Source organism: Ammospiza caudacuta, chromosome 2, assembly GCF_027887145.1.
Source record: "Ammospiza caudacuta isolate bAmmCau1 chromosome 2, bAmmCau1.pri, whole genome shotgun sequence".
Taxonomy (NCBI): Eukaryota; Metazoa; Chordata; class Aves; order Passeriformes; family Passerellidae; genus Ammospiza; species Ammospiza caudacuta.
Genome location: NC_080594.1, coordinates 30,366,439 through 30,384,995, shown reverse-complemented (window position 1 = coordinate 30,384,995; position 18,557 = coordinate 30,366,439). Strand labels below are relative to the sequence as shown.

General features: G+C 44.6%; 1 protein-coding gene across 2 annotated transcripts in view; it reads right to left on the bottom strand.

The window, feature by feature from the left end:
- Positions 1–2,486: 2,486 nt before the first annotated feature.
- GTF2E1 (general transcription factor IIE subunit 1) overlaps positions 2,487–18,557 on the bottom strand; it is a 49,294-nt gene continuing 33,223 nt past the window's right edge. For both annotated transcript variants that reach the window (XM_058825381.1, XM_058825383.1), the window contains exons 3-5: positions 12,034–12,235; positions 7,139–7,386; positions 2,487–4,232 (exon numbers count right to left, since the gene is read on the bottom strand). In XM_058825381.1, coding sequence (XP_058681364.1) covers positions 3,802–4,232; positions 7,139–7,386; positions 12,034–12,235 — 881 coding nt within the window. In that variant the 3' untranslated portion in view covers positions 2,487–3,801. The remainder of the gene's footprint in view (positions 4,233–7,138; positions 7,387–12,033; positions 12,236–18,557) is intronic.

The window sequence follows — 18,557 nt, the reverse complement described above, 5'->3', positions numbered from 1 at the left end:
ATTTATCATTATTCTGGAAGCAGCTCAGCAGAGAGAAGCTGCTCTTCAGCCCCAGCTCCTCTGCTGCTGGAGACTTGTCTCACAGTCAATACACTTCAAACTGGAGCATATTGTGATGCTTAGGGATCCTTGGCTGTCCACACTTGGATCAATATTCCCAAGCCTCCTATGAACAAGCCTGGGGCATGGTTACCCAGCCCAAGGCTTCCAGTGGGATAAAGCAGTACCAGTCCTGGACAGCCCACAGCAATAACCTGGAGCATAGTGTGACACATCCCTGCTCTAAAGGACAGGTCCCAAAGCCTCCCTTGTTTCTGCTGACACAACACCAGAGCAACAGGGCTGCTGCTGCTTTGCCCCCACAGCCCACCCCTGGACTGCCTGCTGCCTCACCCTGCTGCTGACATGTCCTTCCACCTGCTCATAACCTTTCCATTTCCATGAAGGCTTTGTCTTGCATTTGATTCCTGAGACAATTTTCTCTCTCCTCCTAGGGAGGCTCAGTGGGAGACAGAAACCCAAGTACAGCAGGCTGCTTCCCCTGCCAGGCCCTCTTAAACTTCACAGCATGTCCTGGCGCTGCAGGCATCACTGAGGCACAGCTCCCCAGATGTCTCAGGAAGGAGGTGATGCTATTTTTCTGCCCTCTAGGATTCCTCCAGGGGATCTTCAAATCCCTTGACTCTCACAGAGCAAGTCTGTTTAATCCAAGCCTGAAGGAGGCAGCAGCACAGGAAGAGTTGGATGGAGGAAGCCAATTTTTGGAAGCTTAGTAGAAAATACTGTAATGCTTCTGTTCTTCAGGGTTGACAGTGCACATTCCCTCCATCAACAACTTAGTTCATGTGCTCTGGCCTGCTCTGCATTGGGCCAGGGAGCACAACTCCACTGCAGTTTTCTTGACCTGCAGTGGTAGCAGGAACAGAGGCAGCTCTTATCCAGCTGGGAGACACCTCTGACCATTGGGAAGAGGAGTATGAGCAGCCTGGGAAACGCAGTTCTCTTTCCAGAGGGAGCTCCAGTGCCCTGCCCTCATCTACATCCACAGAACCACAGAATACTCTGAGTTGGAAGGGACCCACAAGCATCATCCAAGTCCAGCTCCGGGCCCTGCACAGGACACTCCCAAGAATCACACCATATCCCTGACAGTGTTGTCCAAACACTTCTTCAACTCTCAGGTATCACTCATCAGATAAAATGCACTTTAGGCCGGAAGCAGATGCAGAAACTGGTTTGAACAGAGTTAGAACATCCACCCAGGAAGGCTTGGCAGTGTTATTGGGTTAGAGTTAATGCAGCACATGTGGTCTAGCAGGCAGGGGAAATGGCTGGGCCTCCCTCAGAACTGATGCCTTTATCCCTTGCATTAGCACCAACCTGCCTGGCTTTGCTTGCAGAGGCTGTTTTCCCTCCTGCCATGCCTGCAGAGCTCTGTTCCACTGCAGGAAGAGAAAGAGGGCACTATCAACTGTGCGTTCTGTTCAAGCCAGGCTTGTCATGACAGGGAAGCAGCAGCATGTGGTTGTCCTTCAGGAGCCTGAACTGGCTGGAACAGAGCAGAGCAGCCATCCTTTCTAATGTCAGGAACTGTTGGAGAGGGCAGGAAACAATGATGGCATCTGCTCACACACCTTTGACCTCTCCAGTCCTCCCAAGGGCTGCATGTGGTGCATGAGAGATGGAAGGCAAACCCCACAACCACCGCTCTGATTTCCCCATGGGCAGGACCTGCCTTGCTGAATGACAAAAACCTCAACAGCTGCACAAACCACAATTAAATGTGTTTATTAAGAAAACCACTACTTTATAGATTTTTATGTTGATTATTTCTTCACTTCATCTTTACTAAACCTACAGCTTGATTTTGCAAACTGAAAACTCAGTATACAGCCCTGGTGAGTTTAGACCACGAGCAGTTTTCTGTATTCAGGATTAGTTCTCAGTTTCTTTTTTTGGCTCCTTGTAAATCTACCTGCTTTTCTCCAGTGATAATATTGAATTCAGCCAGATTAAATCTAGACAGAATGGGTACAGCATGGGTTTTTTTCTGCTAGGTGATCACTGAATCTGACTTATCAGCTCTGTGACTTGATATCTAGAAGCTTGATACAAGATCTTGGAAGCCTGTCTACATAAGTACACCATTTTAACCAGCAGCACCATGTCCGCAAGCCCTCTACCATCAGCCTATGCTTCCCTTGAGGAAGGAGGAAAGAAATGGAAGTGCTGATCAAAAGCAGCCTCTGCTTTGTACACAGCACTGATGCAATGAAACATCCATCCTGGAAGTGCAGGAGGTTCCAGGAGGCATTCAAGGAACCTCTGCTACGGAGAAACAATGTGCAGTGGGATTTCAAATGGTCCTCTCAAAGCAGACCTTAAATTGTTATTTTTTTCCTTGAATCCAATAAATCAAAATGATAAGCAAAGAATATTCCCAACTAGGCACAAGATAAACTGAAACATGAAAAAGGGGAGAAGTTTCTGTTTATTTATTCCTCTTTAAAATGACTTAAAAGAAAATTCAAAACACTATTTGAAAAAGAGGGGATTCAGAGTATTGAGAAGCTGAAAATCAAACCACAAAGGAGGCATTACAAGGTTAGCAGAACATAGAAAGCATAGTTAGTATAAAACAGATTTACAGTCTCAGTGAACAGCAAATTTGTACCGCCCATATAAGTGGAACAGCACATAATGCTGCCCCTACTCTGGAACACAGAACTCTTTTACAATTTTGTTTTATTGTAGCACTGTGTAGGAAAACACAACAATTTTTAAAAAACAACATTTTCAATTGAAAGAGAAAAACATTAAAAACATTATATTGCTCTATAGGCACTGATAAATGTCTTTCTGTGGTAAAAGTGTGCCAAGCAGAATTCAAAATTGTACAATTCCTTTTAAAATCATATAGCCCTGGTGAGATTGCAGATAAAACTTAGTTATGCTACTTCTCTGGCACTGCCTGACAGCAGCTCTGCCCACTGTGAACTGTCTGCATGTCTTCATGGACAGGGCTAGGCAGAAACAACAGGCAGCAATATTGGAAAATGAAGGTTTCTCCTGGCAAGTAAGAGCACTGGCAGCTCAGATCCATGGAGGGCATTTGTTACACTGACAAGAAGTGACTGACTGCGTGTGCTTGCCAAGGCTTTCGCTCTGCCTGTTTCAAGTTACACCTGACCTTGAGGTGCTGAGTCCCAGCAGGGAGCGAATGGGAGCAAGAAAAGGTTGCTGCCTACAGGCCTGCTTACAAAGAGCCACTCTGGTGGCCAGTGGCTGCGGGCAGAGGGTCAGCTACAAGCCCTGTACGAGCTTGCCATCAGCAGACAAATATTTCCCTCCCCTCTCCCCTCACTGAGCACAGGCAGCTGTATGTTACATATGCCCTCCTCTGCAGAGGGCTCTGCTCAAACTACAGAGCCCTTATGTCCCCTGAGAGCAGGGATGAGGACTTCACTGGGATCTGCAACAAAAATCAACTTAAAGCCATCAGGAGAAAGAGCTGCTAGGGCCTTGGAGAAGGTTAAAGCAGTGCCTGTGCAGGGCACCCTGAAGCAGATTTTTACCATGCAAGCATCCTCACTTCTGAGACTCGTTCTCCCCTGTGTGCTTTGGCACATGCAGCTCTGCTGCTCCCCCGCTCTGGCGAGCAGGATGCCTGAGATTAGCAGTGCTGAGCTGCAGTGACCCTGCCTGTGCACAGGGTAGGGAAGATGCGCTCCAGTCTTCTGTTCTGCTAAAGAGTCTCTGCCTTAAAAAGTCACCTTTAAAAAAATGCCCTGGCAGGGACAGCTAGTCGAACATGTCCTCGAACATGCGCTGCCCCATGGCTATGTAAACCTCCTTTTCCTCTGGCGTCATCTGCGCCACCAGCTCGGGGCGCTGGCTCACTTGGCTGTAGGAATGCGGGCGCCCAGCCACCGTGACAGTGGGGTCTTCTGCCACCACCTCGAACTCTTCATCCTCCTCCTCCTCCTCCAGCCCGTAGGTTGCGGTGGCTGCGGCAGCGGGGCGGGGAGGGGACTCCTCCTCCGACTCGCTGGTCTCACTCTCGGAGTCGCTGGCGTTGCCGCCCGAGAGAGGAGCGGCGCCGCTGACGGTGACGGTGGAAGCGGAAGGCGTCTTCTTCTCGTGGATGAGCAGGGCACGCATCACCTCCTCATTGTCATCCAGGGCCGCCCGGCTCTCCTCACGCTCCTGGAACGCATCCAGATCCCGGCCCCCTGCAAAGGGACACGAGGGAATGAGCATTTCCTCACAGAGATCCGTGTGATGGCCCTGAGAGCTTTCTAAACCTTCAGTAATTACTGCCACTGAGCTCAGCTGGCAAAGTCACATCCTTTCTCTATGCCAACTCCTCCTCCCTTCAAAGACAGAGACAGTCATATCTCATAATGGCAGAGCAAGTACTGACATTTCCTAGGAGCTGGGAGGCCAAGAGTCAATGTGGCTCCCAGCTGGAAGCCTTGACCAGGAGCACATTGAAAGTGAAGACAACAAATGCACGACGGGCAGGTACCTGGAAAAGACTTCCCCAGGGAGGTGTCAAACTGAGGCATCACAGTGGAGCAGAAAGCAAAGCAATCCTTAAAATGCAGACCCCAAGCCGAGGCCCTAACCTGCTGAGCTCCCTGCCTGTAAGGATTAACACAGAGAAGAAATTGATCCAGGCAGACAAAGAATATGTGGAAATCATGTGTTATGAAACAACATTTAGAGCAGCCATGCCTGCTGAGCTCAGAGGTGCACCTACACCAGGAAGACAGGGGAAAAGCTCCTTACAGGGAGATGGTGCTGGCATGGAGCAGATGCAGCTGACAGCCTGCAGCCCAGCTGTGCAGCACACCACTAACCAGTGCCTGCTCTCCAAGTGAAACACAGCCCAGACAGTCCCTGTAGCTCCCTACCTGCACCCCTTATTTGGAGGGGACTGCAGTGTCCCAGCTGACACACCTGGCCTGTGCTCCTCTTTCAGAAAACTTGGCTGAACAACAGCTGGGAGGGTTCAATATGGCTCTGGTAGGCAGAATGTCTGCAGTTGAGGGATTCTAAAGGTAAAATTCTGCTCAAAAAGTAGCATCCCATAGAAAACCTCTCCTAATCCTACATTTAGTGAGAGGGCTGTGAGTCCACCTAGGACCAAAAGAACTACAGGGAGTATTGGAAAAAAAGAAACAAACCAAATCTAAAAAACACAAGACAAAAAGCAGAACAAAAAATTAAATATGGAGGAGGAAAAAAAATAAGGCCTAAAAAGCATTGCTGGAGCTGAGGTGTTGGCATTCTGCCCTCATACAGGCAGCCACTTGCCCACTCTCCAAGACACAGACCCTCATGCTTTCAGCACCACCTCCAGGCAGGCAGCTCCCAAGTCTTTTCCTTCCCCAGTTAGAAATGTGCTAGTTACATTTTTCACCTTGAGATTAAAAAATAAGGTGAAGGAAGTAAGTTCCAGGGCAGTTGGTGGTCACTCCTTTCCTCTGGTAAAATAAAGGTCCAGAGAACCATACCTAATTTCATCAGAATTCTGTTTTCATTGTAAACAAAGCTGTAGTAACAGGTGACGGCTACAACTACTAATACTAGAGCACTGCCAAATTCCTGAAAGAAAGGAGGAATAAAGGCATCGTGTTGGCAGTTGTGTGCTCAGCTTACTGCTTGTGATTGTGGAACAGAAGAGGCTGTAGGAGAGCATTTCTGTGAAATAATATCATAGCTCATCACACTGAGAGCTGTGAAATGACAACAGCCAGAGTTAGCTCCACAAAGGCTGACTTTGTGGCTCAGAGGGGCTGTCTCTTGCTTGCAAGAACTGTTTCTGCCAGATCCAAGCGGAGAATCTTTTCCGTCAATGGTCCCAAGTTTCTGTCCTGTCCTTCCTGTTCAGGCTATTTTCACAAGCTCCCTCTTTGATCTCCAGTAGCTGAGGAGGTTAAGCAGCGATGCCACCACCCTGTAAGGAGATATTCCACCCCCATGTCCCTCAGTGACTTCTTGAGAAACATTTATGCTGTGTACATCAAAAGCTGTCTCAAGGAGTTGATTTAAAACTACAGGTGAATTGAATGTCTAGCAGAAAAATGGGGTGAGAACTCACCATGGCTGGTGAGTAACAACAACATCTGCTACAGACTGCAGGAGCAGGTTGTTCAATCATCTCACTTTGCTTAATCTATTTGAAAAATGGTTTGGGATCCATAATACACTTGACAGCATTACATGTGAACAAGTTCTTTAGGTATCTTGTGACCATTATATCACATATATTTTCTTCATTTCTGCTACAACTAAATATTCCAGTCCTCTCCTGAACATGGCACGAGTTCCAGGGTCACATACTCACACATATGACTCCTTTTTGCCATATTTTCTTCCTAAAGTAGCATAATTTTAGAGTAATCCTAAAATTACTCTATCTATTGACCTCACTCTTGTAAAAATTATAAAAGGTCTCCATTTCCAATTTTGGCATGGAATCTTAAACAGCACACATACCAAAGCAGAATGTTTCTACTAATGGTTATAAGATTTTGACCATTGGTCTGTGGATAAACTGACCCCAAGACGAATGAAAATAAAAGCAGAGATAATGAGAAACAAATAGAAGGGAATAAAGACTCACCTGTCATGGTGACAGACCTTCCTACTGTACTTCTAGAAGCTGTATTTCTGAGTATTCTTCATACATAACAAGTTTTGAGAAACAATTATCAAGAAGGCTGGGAGCATATAAACAGTGCTGGTAGATTTAGTAGCCTTCAGGGTCACTGAACATTAATAAATGTTATTTTTCAGCAGTGACCTATTAGGGAGACAGCTTTCTAGATGAAACTGAAAGACCTTCATCTAGAAGCAATAAGCTCTCAAGGTGGAAGACATAACACTTAATTAACATTTTAGAAGCCCCCACAAAATTTCATGGACAGCTCCGCTTTACTGACCTAGATTTCAATCCCGGATCTAAGGAATTTTTCCATCTGCCTACACACAGGTGCTTTGCACAGCAGAGGGGAGCAGACACTCCAGTGTTGGGAGCAGCAGCTGTACACAAACACCAGAAGATGGCTTGGACAGCACTGTAAAGGCCTTGTACCAGCCCAGCAGTACTTGTGCTCTGTGCATTTCTTACCATCCTTGATTTCATCGGGGTCATAAGCCCCCTGCACCGTGCTCTCCCGCAGCCAAATGGGTCTCTCCCTGGCTGGCTTTCCTTCGCCTGCAGAGCGGCTCAGATCCTCCTGGTCCTCCATGCTGATGACGACGTTCTGGGTGTACAAGTCCTCGTACGATGGCCCCTTTGTGGTCCAGGCTTCCCGATGGTGTCCCCCTGCAAGGCCAGCTGCTGCTCCTGAACCAGCACCAGCTGCACGCTCCTTGCTACATGGAAGTTAAAGAGAGAAAAACAGCTCTCAGAACCAGCTCCTCCTTAGACAAAAATACTTCAATGATGGTTAGTTATCCCTTATGATCTGCACTAAGAACTTTCATTCTCAGTTCTAACATGTGCTGCCAGGAATTTCTGTGCCAGCTTTTTGGTTTGGGAAACTTGTGGATCTCTACTGGGAAACCCTACATAGGGCCATGGCAACATCCACCACAGACACTGAAAATAAGAGGCAGCACTAGAGATGCAAACGCACTTTGGTTAAAATAGGCATAACATGCCAGAATTCCCTGAAACCAAAGCCACAGCAGAAAAACACAGTCAAAGAGTAGTCTGGTATTTGGAAAAGCCTCTTTTTGGCCTTCACACAGCAGCCAAATCCTGCATGAAAAAGCACTGAAGTCTAACCAAGGTAGATAGTAGGCCCAGGGACTCAGCATGCTCAGAGCTGTGAACTGTTATTAATCACAGGACTCCTGAAGGAGTTAACTCACCATGAAAAACACAATTCAAACCTTTGCTTGAACTGTGAGTGACAATGCACTTGAGAAGTCACCTCTCCTGTGTTACACAGGAGATATGTACTATCCACAGAGGCAGCCCTGGGAGGACTGGGGAGCCCAGGCAGAGAAGAAAGAAGTGAAAGCACCTTCAAATCAGAGGACTGGGACTGTACAAAAGGCTTTGTGTGCTGATGCAGTGCAGGAGGAGACAGAAGAACTGTCTTAACTGTGAAAAAAGTGGAGAAATGAAGGTGCTGACCCATGTGAAGGGAGGGTATGGCAGTCAAAGCCCAGCCCTCCTTTGCTCTCTGCACATTTCCCTGCAGGGCTCCTTCTAGCTCAGAAGACTGATGGAGAAAACCATTCCTGCTTGGATCTGACTAAACAGGCTATCAGGTGAAATATTTTCTGCACACTGATGATGGCTACGAGCCTAAAACACACCCTGGCCTGTGCTGCTATGTATACAGAGTGGGGAAAGCCAAATGTAACTGTTCCTCTACTTCAGAATGAGATTTCATCTTTTCAGAGAAACAAATCCACTGCAGATCATAAAATTTCAATCATCAAATTGCCAGGGGTACCTACAGCTTTTCATGAGGAACAGCCCTGCCTTGACTCCTTCTCTTGTCCAGATTAAATCCATCAGGAATACTCCAGGATGCCAGCTGAGCTGACAGTTGTCATCAGTGAGCATGGTTCAGTTGCTGCTGTCTACCCAATGACCTTTTCTCCAACCAAGAAGCTTAAAATAAAGTTGCACTTGGAGAAGACCTGACTAATATGTGGGTTTTTTCGTTTAGTAAGGACATTACCACTATTTGATGAGCTAATTCTGCTGGATTTTTAGGGGTGAACTGAGGGGAAATGACACAGGTAGGTGAACATTGCTCTTCCCCAAATAAAAAATATTGGTGTGTTCAGCCACAGTGTTGATCGAGAGCTACTCACAGGCTCTCAGTAGTGGAATGGCTGGGATCTGTTAACAAAATACTTCACAGCATCTGTGTTAGCATGTCTTGTGTCCTTAGCAATCCTGCAGAGCCAGCTCTGCTAGGAGAGCTTCACAGCAGCCTTGAATTTTGGGCAGAAGGCTCATGCACAGGGATTGCTTATGTAACCCAAGGAGCCACACAGAGAACTTCTCCCCAGCGTGTTATTTCAAGTGTTGGTACCTTTCAGCTCCCCAAGACAGGCGTGTGCTCTGTGAAAAGCACCACTCTGCTTCCCACACAATAGAAATCTCTAACCAGCGTTTCCCTGACGATTTTATGTAATCCACTTTCCTCACAGGATGCACAATGCAGCTCTCCCCCAAGCTCTCCCTCCCCATGACTACAGCGTGACACTAAACCCTCCGTAGTGCCAGGAACTACCTAATAATACTTTTGCATAGAAGCCTCTGGGAGTGTGCCTGAAATTTACTTTTTTCCTACACAGAACCATTTAGCAGCAAAACACTTATTCCATGACGTCAGGAACGTTTAAAAAATGAAAGTAACACTTATAAGAGACACCTACAGTACTAATTACTTCATGTGATCTACTGCAATGTCCTACACTGAGCTGGAGCCATCCAGACACTTTCTGCCTGATTTTGGACCCCAGTGAGCTTTGCAAGTGTGCCTTAATTGATGTCACTGTTGGTAGGTGTGAGCACCACCCCAAGACTACCTGGGCAGGGGAACACTTCATTCTGCAAGAAGAGAACTTACTGTGGAGCAACCTGTTCCAAAGTACAGCATTAGACACCAAGGACCAGGCACCAACAAAAGGCCAGGTGTGGGAGCTGCCTGACAGGCAGCACAGAGCAGATGAAGGGATCTCTTAAATCTCTCTTTCTCTCTTAGATCCACGAACTACTTTTTCCCCACCTTGCTCCAGACTTCACCCTGGCCACCCTGCAGGCAGGAACTGTGGCAGCTCAGTGGCCCAGATGTGGCTACATTTAGTCTGTTTTATTCACGTTGATGGAAATCCCTTAATGAGTGGTTTAGCTGCCTTTAAAGGCAACATAAATAGCCCTTGACACAGCTGAGGTATGGCCCACAGAAACCACGCTGTGCAGTGGGCAAACAACTTGAAATTTTCATCTCAATCCTGCCCAGACTATTAAGAAAGGTCTTGGATAATGGGAATAACTCTCTTTTTTTGCCACATTTGAGATAAAACAAAACACATTTTCATTGTGCTGCTCTTAAGAGTTTCAACTTCATAAGAGACAACCCATGGTTCTTGACAGCATGACCACAGAAAATTAATTCTGTGAAGATTTTTTGTTAATTGACATCATGCTATTTTGACACAATGAAATAGAAGGGTTATTAAAATCCATAATTTTTCAAAAACTATGGAGAAGGGCTTAAGTAAAACAGGTTTATTTTGAAACCTGTGGGGCTAATTCATGCTCTCCCACGATTAAGAAAATTAACAGCCTCTTAGGAAAACATAAATGAAGATCTACCCAGTTTCCCAGGGCAGGTGAATGACAGTTCTGCAGTGCCAGTGCGGCCACCTAGAGCTGTAACTCTCCTGAAAACACATGGAGTTGCCCAAGTTACTGCAAAGAGAAGATACAGGCATTTTGTGACCTTTTTGGTTTGTTTCACAATCATCAAATGTCAGTTTTGTCAATGATTTTAGACTCTCAAGACTCCATAAAAACAGAGAGGGTAAATAATCCAGGGTTTGGCACTTTAAAAAAAATCTCACAGCAGTGCTTTCATGGAATTAACTGCTTTGAATTAATAAGAGTTAATAAATAATTAAATCACTGTATGTGCTGAAGCAAGTTGTGTTCAAGTAAGCATTTAAAAAGCTGCCTATTTATTTTGTCATTCCTTGCACAGAGTAATTAATCATTTACAATGTTTTTTAAGTATTTAAGAGTCAAGTAAGTGGGTGCTGCGATTTAATCATGGGACTGCACCAGGCCTCTGCTGTGATAATTTCCTGTACACAAAAAGGGAAGACTGAAAAATTACTCTCTTTTTGGTAGGGTTATCCCAGTTCTACTACTTAAACTACTGAAAAAGGGATTTTAAAGAAAAGTCTAGTGATTCAGCTTGGGTATAAAAGCTTCAAAGAATTTCCCATATCACCACAGAGACGTTGAGTGACCTTGGAAAAATCTCTTCTGCTCTTTATATTGCTTCTGTTTTTCTATCAAAATGATGAGGAAAAATAGCTACCTTCTTGGCTAGAAAAAGACTATGAATAGACAAAGAATTTTTATTATATTAATTAGAAGCTGTCTAGCATGAATATATGAGGAACATTCTTTCTCAAGGTTAGCCTGAGAGGAAAAAAAGAGTATCTTGCTTGCTCTCCTATTAACTAAAGCCAAGCACCCCACAGCACTGTGGGAATGCTTCCCCTCATGGTACAGCTCTTTTCCCCCGTGTGTATAATTAATTTTTTTTTTAAATACAGAGAAGTGCATCACATTTCACCACAGCTGACAAAACTGACAGCTCCCCACATCTTTTTGCATTATTTAAACATCATCTGTTTTTGTAAAGCTAGGAATGTTCTGAAAGAAAGTGTCATTTCCCATGGGTAAGAACATTTTAAGGAGTTTTTGATTCCAACATGGTCTTCTCCTGAAAAGAAGAGGTGTGTAACAAGTTGGACAAAATAAGAAGGAAAAAACTGCTTATTACAAGTAATGTCTTCAAACTAGAATACTATTATATGAGGATTTGAAATAGAAGGTGTGGATTGCAGATAGCTTCGTTTCAAAAGCTGGGTAGAAGCAAAAGGAACAGATGACAGATAAGTATTTGAGAGGTAGAAGACAGCATAGGTGGCACCTTCAGAGCTTTATCAAGCAGCTGCATTTTTTAACTATTGGGCCAAGGGCTTGGTGTGCATACCAGCTGCAGCGTGGCAAGCAGCAGGCAATTCAAGCATCCCACCTCATAGAAAAATACATGCAGAGGGCTGTTTAGTAAAAAATGGTTACAGCACCCTGTCTCCTTCTAAACCACACAGCCCTGGGGCAATCTGTCAGCTGTTTGCATAGTTGGTGCTGTACAATTAAGTCCTGCACAAGGTTTGGGAAAGCCCCACAGAGCAGAGCAGAGGAACACTCTACAAAGAAGCAGTGCAGTGAGGAAAGACCAGGCACGCTCCCACCTCTGCTTCAGAGCAGGAATCTCTGTGGGTTCTGGCTCCAGGATTTCATAGGCTAAGTTAACATCCTCTGTCTCCCGAAGCAGGGCGTAGATGGGCTCAATCTGCTCGTTGAATCTCGCCACCAGTGTCCTTGCATCCTTCTTGGGCATGGCCGACTCATCTTCCTCCACTTCAGTCTCGCAGAACGTACAGCGGAAAGTTCCTAAAACCAGAGAAGATGCTCAGTGTTGGAAGGAAAGCAGCAGGCCCAGCTCGTCATGCAGTCTTCCCAACAGCAGTGCCTTGCTGTTCCCTTAGCTGGATGCTAAGGAGTTTTTCTGCCCCAAAAATCCCTTCCCACACACGGTGTACCTGGTTATTATTCAAGCAGGCAGCAAAGGAAGTATTTTGATACCAGCCTGGGATACCCAGCAGGGTACAGTTTCTCGCTCTGAAAAGCCCAGATGGGCTGCAATACCTCTACTGAGACATCTCCTAATCTTCCTCCCTCCTTGCTGCACATTTTAAATGTCAGCTATGACTGGGCTGTGATAAAAAGCTACACAGCATCCTCTAAGGAGTTCAAATATCTTCTGTTTCAGGTGCCTGTGCTGCTATCTCCCAGGCCACACCACTAGGCTGATTTCACAATAAAACAGTGCAGTTTTACACTGCACCAACCAGCCTGCAGGAACTGATATTCTAACTCTTGTCACTTTGCAGCTACTGCAAAAAAGAGATGGCTTCTCTTTCTGTTTCAGGACCAAACCAGGCAAAAAAGTCATTACTGCAGAGCAGCCAATGCAAAAACCTATCCCACCCAACTTCCATATTAGCTTCTTAAAATTATGAATGGTAAGATAAGAATCATGTGAACAGCAGTTAAAAATAAGTTTGTTTTGCAGACCTCATCAGGATCTATAAAAATAGGTCAGACTGAAATGGCTACATGGCAAAGCAGCTACAAAAACCCCACTGAACTCCTGCACAGCAGCTTTTGGGTTTCATCACTCCATCTGTGAGCAGGACCCTTGGGGCGGTACGTGCACAGTGGGACCTTTCCATCTGCTCTGCTAGGAGGGGGCAGAACACTGTGATGGCTTTGTCTTGCAAGTGCTGGACAGAGAACATACCCCTGCCACCTCAGAACATGACATCCAGAGTGATGCTCACAGGCTTCTTCATTTCTCTTGCCCCTGGGTGATATTTTTTATTTATCCATTCTGTGACACCCATGAACATCTAGCCTCACCTCTCAATACCCCAATGAAGAAATTACAAGATCTTTTTACCAATAAGAAGCCTGAGGATAGGTCCTGCCACAGAAATTATAATCTTATGTATAAAAATCAGAATTAGAATCAGTATTGAAGCCTTCTATGTCACCAATGCTATGGACAAACACAGTCAGAAGAACAGGGTTTGCCCAGGGCACTTGGGCATGATGTAATGACACAGGCTGGCAAGCCAGGGCTTCTGGGATCTTGGTTTTTTGCTTACACAGACTTGCTAGTGTTGTCACTTCATTTTTCAGCAGAACTCCTTCCCTGCCTGTAATACAGCGATAAAAACAGACCTAACTTCTTCAGTGCTGGTGGTGAGGGCTAGACAATGCTCACACTTGTCTCAGCAAACACAAAAAGCACTGGTTTTGGCAGAAGGGAGATCTGTTGCCTCTCACCAGTCTGTAGAGATGCAGTTTTGTACTCTGGCACCATCTGAAGCAGCTTTTGCTCATTGTTACTCAGAAATTAATGCATGCTGTGTATGTGCCCTACAATATGGACACATTTCCTGCAATAAATCCTGTAAATCCTGTCTTTAGAAAATTTGTCTTATTGACATGCAAAAGCCAGAGCAGCCAACAACAGCACTATGCAAAGTAAAACACAAGTGGATAAAGTGCTCTTCTCTCCTATCCAAGCATGAAACACTTTGCTTCTTTTTTTCCAGGCTGTAAAAACTGTCCCTACTGATTCCACACTGTTCATTATATAAGCTGTCAGCCCAGCAAAAACTGAACCCAACATTTGGTCTCCTTATCCCACATCTGAGGCTATCAGTGTGACATAAGTTGAATCAATTAAAAATAATTAGCACATCTCAGTTGCCTTAATGGACCACAGGAACAAACACAGGTTAATGAAGAACACTCCCCAGTTTATACACACCCCCCAAGTCCTGTTACATGTTCCTGAGACAGCTCAGACTTTTCACACTTCCATCTGTGAGCCCCATGAGTATCTGCAAAAGATTAAGATCATAGGGAGAATGGTTCCAATTCAGAGTACCAAAAAATCAGAACGTAAATACAGCTCTAATGAAACAGAACTCCTAAAGCTATCATTGATTTGCTGCAACTTCCACCCCTCAGGGTTCATAATAAGCAAAAGAAAATTTAATAGATGAATTATGTAAAGAATTTGGGAATGAGTGAAACGACAAGCTTCCTCCATTAATATGCTGGTTTTTTCAAGGTGATGCAGCATTTCACAAGAGGCATATGTGATTAGAGAACTGGGAAGCTGCTTTGCCATGGCAGATGGCATTTACAAGTTGCAAACCTCTTTCGTTAGTTTTTAAGAGGTCAAAAAATGTCACCAAAGCTTTTATGACATGGCACATCACATCAGCAGTGACACACGTTCCTTTCAGATATGAATTGCATGTGACAAACATGAAGTGGAGGCCATCCAAAGGCTGGAAACGGCAATGTTTCCACTCCAACGATGTATTTTTTCCTTCAGCCCTTACACAACAGAGTTTTTCAATTCCAAAATGCTGCATAAACCAGGATTAAGAGATATCCTGGAGCAAACAGACATGAGGCTTTTCTGCATCTTGGAAATGCTACCAGAGAGCACATACATCCCCTTCTTTGAACACATGCTCAGGCACTCAACAGACCTCTCTGGCTGCATGTTAAAAACCAGCCATCTGAAAGAGATCTCCTCATATGCTCCTGGACTCTGGGGGGCACATATGCTGGTAATCTGGCTCCCCAAGGCTTACTAAGATTAAAGCAGCTGAAGCTCTGAAGTATAGGGCCAGAATATTTAGAGATAATTCCTAATGACTTGATTTCACTTGAGAGAAGGAAAAGGTCAACCACCCACATGCACTGAAGGCAGGATGTCCTAGTGTGCAAGCAGCATCTGCTACAGTGAACACATTTAACTGGCTACAGACTCCTGGGTCTGAGCCCAGGCCCTGCTTACCCCCCTGTCCAAGGGCTCAAACCTCACCTCCAGCCCAACAAGGGCTCTTCCACTCTGTCCTTTGGGATGCTGCCCAAGACTCTCACTACTCTCTCAGAAAACTATTTGATTTTCAACCTCAACTTAATTCCCATTTATCTCAAACCTAATGACTGTTTTGCTAACAACTGTATCTCATCTCATCAGGTTTCCATCTTGCTGTTAATCCTTCAGGTGTATTTACAAACTGCTGTCTTGTTCATCCCTCAATCTTCATTTTGCATTTTTCATTCTTCTTTACCTTTTAAAACTCGCCACCTATTCTTTTGACTTTGCTAGCAGCCTCACTGGCCCTTTCTCCAGTTTGCTGTCACCTTTCTGCTTGAAGATGTAAGTATAGACAAGTGTCCAGATGAGTTCTCCCAAAGGCTCAAAGGCATTAGTGCTTCTCTGATAGCCACTGAGATCTTTTAAGATCACATTGTAAGAGATCATGAAAGTGATGCCTCAATTATCACAAGACCCAGCAATGTTCCCAGATATTTCTTTTCCTTTGTATCTTTCCTTCTCCTTTGTAGTTTCCAGTTGATGAACTCCATGTTAATGGCAGACATTTGCATTACAGGGTAGGTGCATGACACTAGTTCATAGTATAATCTTTCAGCTCCTTTATATTCCTCCAGCCTTCACCCTTATCCAATTTTTTTTTCTTGACTGCATCACAAAACATTAAGCTAATTTATTTTCAAAATCTCCCACAATCTTCTTTTAGAAGTAGCATTATTACCATTACATGGTGAGTGAGCTGAGACACAGATGGCAAAATTTCAGAAGTATCTGCTGATTTGAGCAGTACTTGATTTGAGATGCTTTTCTGGAACTTCTTTTTCAGAACAGAACGTGCAGTATCCTTACCACTCTTCTTTCAGGCTCTGGGATTGGACATCTCCAGTGAGTTAGATATTCTCATAGTGGCTAATGAGAGCCTGTGAAAAGCTTAAAATGACTAGTTCAACCTCACACAAACTCAGATAGCCTGGAGGATCAGATCATGTTCCTGTAGCTTCTACAGTCACTTTAGTTAAATAATTCCCTGACTCTTACACTGCATTTTTCCTTTTTCTGCAGCAAGCCAGACAAAAAGTGCATTCTATAAGTAAATTCCTCTCTCTCATTGAGCAAAGCATGTTTTGTCAAAGGGAGGAATTACGTCAAAGAAAAAACATTACAGGATGCAGAGGCAGCTTTAGTTCAGCACTCCTTAACTCTGAGTGCTTCAGCCAATGTTAAAATGAGAGTATAAAGACCCTGAGGAAAGGACAGGAGTTTCCTAGGTCCCTACCACCAGGAAGGCAGACAAATGCCTCCCACCATGGGATGCTGTGCCAGCAGCCATATGGTTCATCTGCAGACCTGGAGCCCTCAGTTCCTCAGGCCCCTGCCCCCTGACTCACCAAAGGCAAGATGACATCCTGCTAGTGCTGCAGGGGAGCAGGATGCTGTGCCAGCCTGCTTCCTCCAACAAAGGCAGGAGGACAAGGAAACACCTTGGGTGCTGCTCTAGCTTCTTGAAAGATAGGTGCTGTGTGGGAATCTGCTGTTCTACCTGCTAGCCCCACACCTAAACTTTCCTATCCAGCTCTTCCCATCTGCTTCCCATCCCAGTTCTGGGTTTTTCCTTCACTGATGGTCCTATTCTCCTTGCTGTCCTGCTTTTTCAGCATGGGCTTCACTCACTTCTCAAACTTCTCCATTCATTCTTCTTTTCCTGGACTTCTTTTTCCAATTTCAGCCTCTTCTCATTCCTGTGCCTCTCTGCCCCACACTCTTAGATCAGCTAATTCAGCTTCTTGATTCGAGCCCTGGTCATCAAACAAATTTCCTGTTTCAAGCCAGAGAGATGGAAGATCTTTTCACAGCATTGAAAAGAATATTGCCATTTAGAACAATATTACAGAGGCAAAAGAATATACATTTTTCTGGTCTCCCCTTCTGTTTTCTCATCAGCCCATTCTTCAATACTGTTTTTAATTAAATTTTCCTAAGCAATTTAAACATAGTCAGATGCATAGAATGGGAAAAACTCAGAGTACAGTAAGTGTTTGACAAAGTTTTGAACAGAACAAAAATCACAGAACAATTCCTATGCCTGCTCTCCACCAATGAGCCAATCTCATGAAATGAAAATGCTTAGCAACCTAAGTAACAGACAGTGCTGTCAGTACAAATAAGAATTAAATTCCTTTCATTTATCATTGATTTTTAAGATTTAGAGGACTGTTTACAGCAGCACCTAAAGGCACATCTCTGCTGAGTCATTAAAAAAACAAATAGTAGGCCAAGTGGCTACAACAGGCTACAACAGTGGATCATCAGGTACCATTACATAATCTACATTAGGCTATAAGGACACTCAACCTACTAGGAGTGACAATCCGAGGGGTTAAATGAAAGCAAAGAGAGTTTTAATGACCTTAATGTAAGGTAACAGAGCTAATTGTTAAAACAGTTGATTGTTAAATGGATTAATCATAATGCAGATTAGACTGTGGCAGCTGCTGTCCTTTAGTGACTCCCAAACTTAAGCAGACTTCTCAGCCCTCATCAAACTGTTCTCACCTTCCCAACGAGAAAGCAATCCAGTGTGTCTGAGTGGGAAATGTATTCCTGCCACACAGAAAGATGAGTCTGCTGTTAATTTCATCAGGCAGCCTTCTCTGGCCCCATCCCTCTTTCCTCACTGTACTGGAAACCCACAGGCCCTAGCACATTCCTATCCACATGTGAGTTCCAAAAATGCAGCTGCTTTAGGTAAAAACAAGAGAAATCCACCAACTAAAGCTGTCTCCTGAACACCACAGCAATACACCATTCTCCCTTGCAAGTAATTCAGTGATTCTACACATGCAATAAAAGAGCCAGTTACGAGCACAGTGTGTTACATAAAATGTAATGCCACATCTCATCTTTCTGAGACAGGTTTCATGGTCCACTGGATCTAATGCTCCTGGGGCCACTCCACAGCCCAGGGCTGATTGCAGTACTCTCTTGAAATGTGACACAGAAAGTTTAACTTCTTATATTAGTCCTGTTTGGGATAGCCCAGAACAGACCCTGCTGTCAGAACTCATGGCATGAAAACAAACACTGGGCCATGTGTAGAAAATGTCAGCCTTTGGGGAAGATTCGCTGACCCACTTTTGTAATAAACCATCCATTTCTGCCGTTGAAATCCAAAACACATCAGACTTCACCCAATTTGCTTTATAATTTCTAACTATAAAGAAGATATGTGATATTGCAATTGAGATGAGTAGCCTTGGTCAGAGACAGTGTCAGGGCAAATCC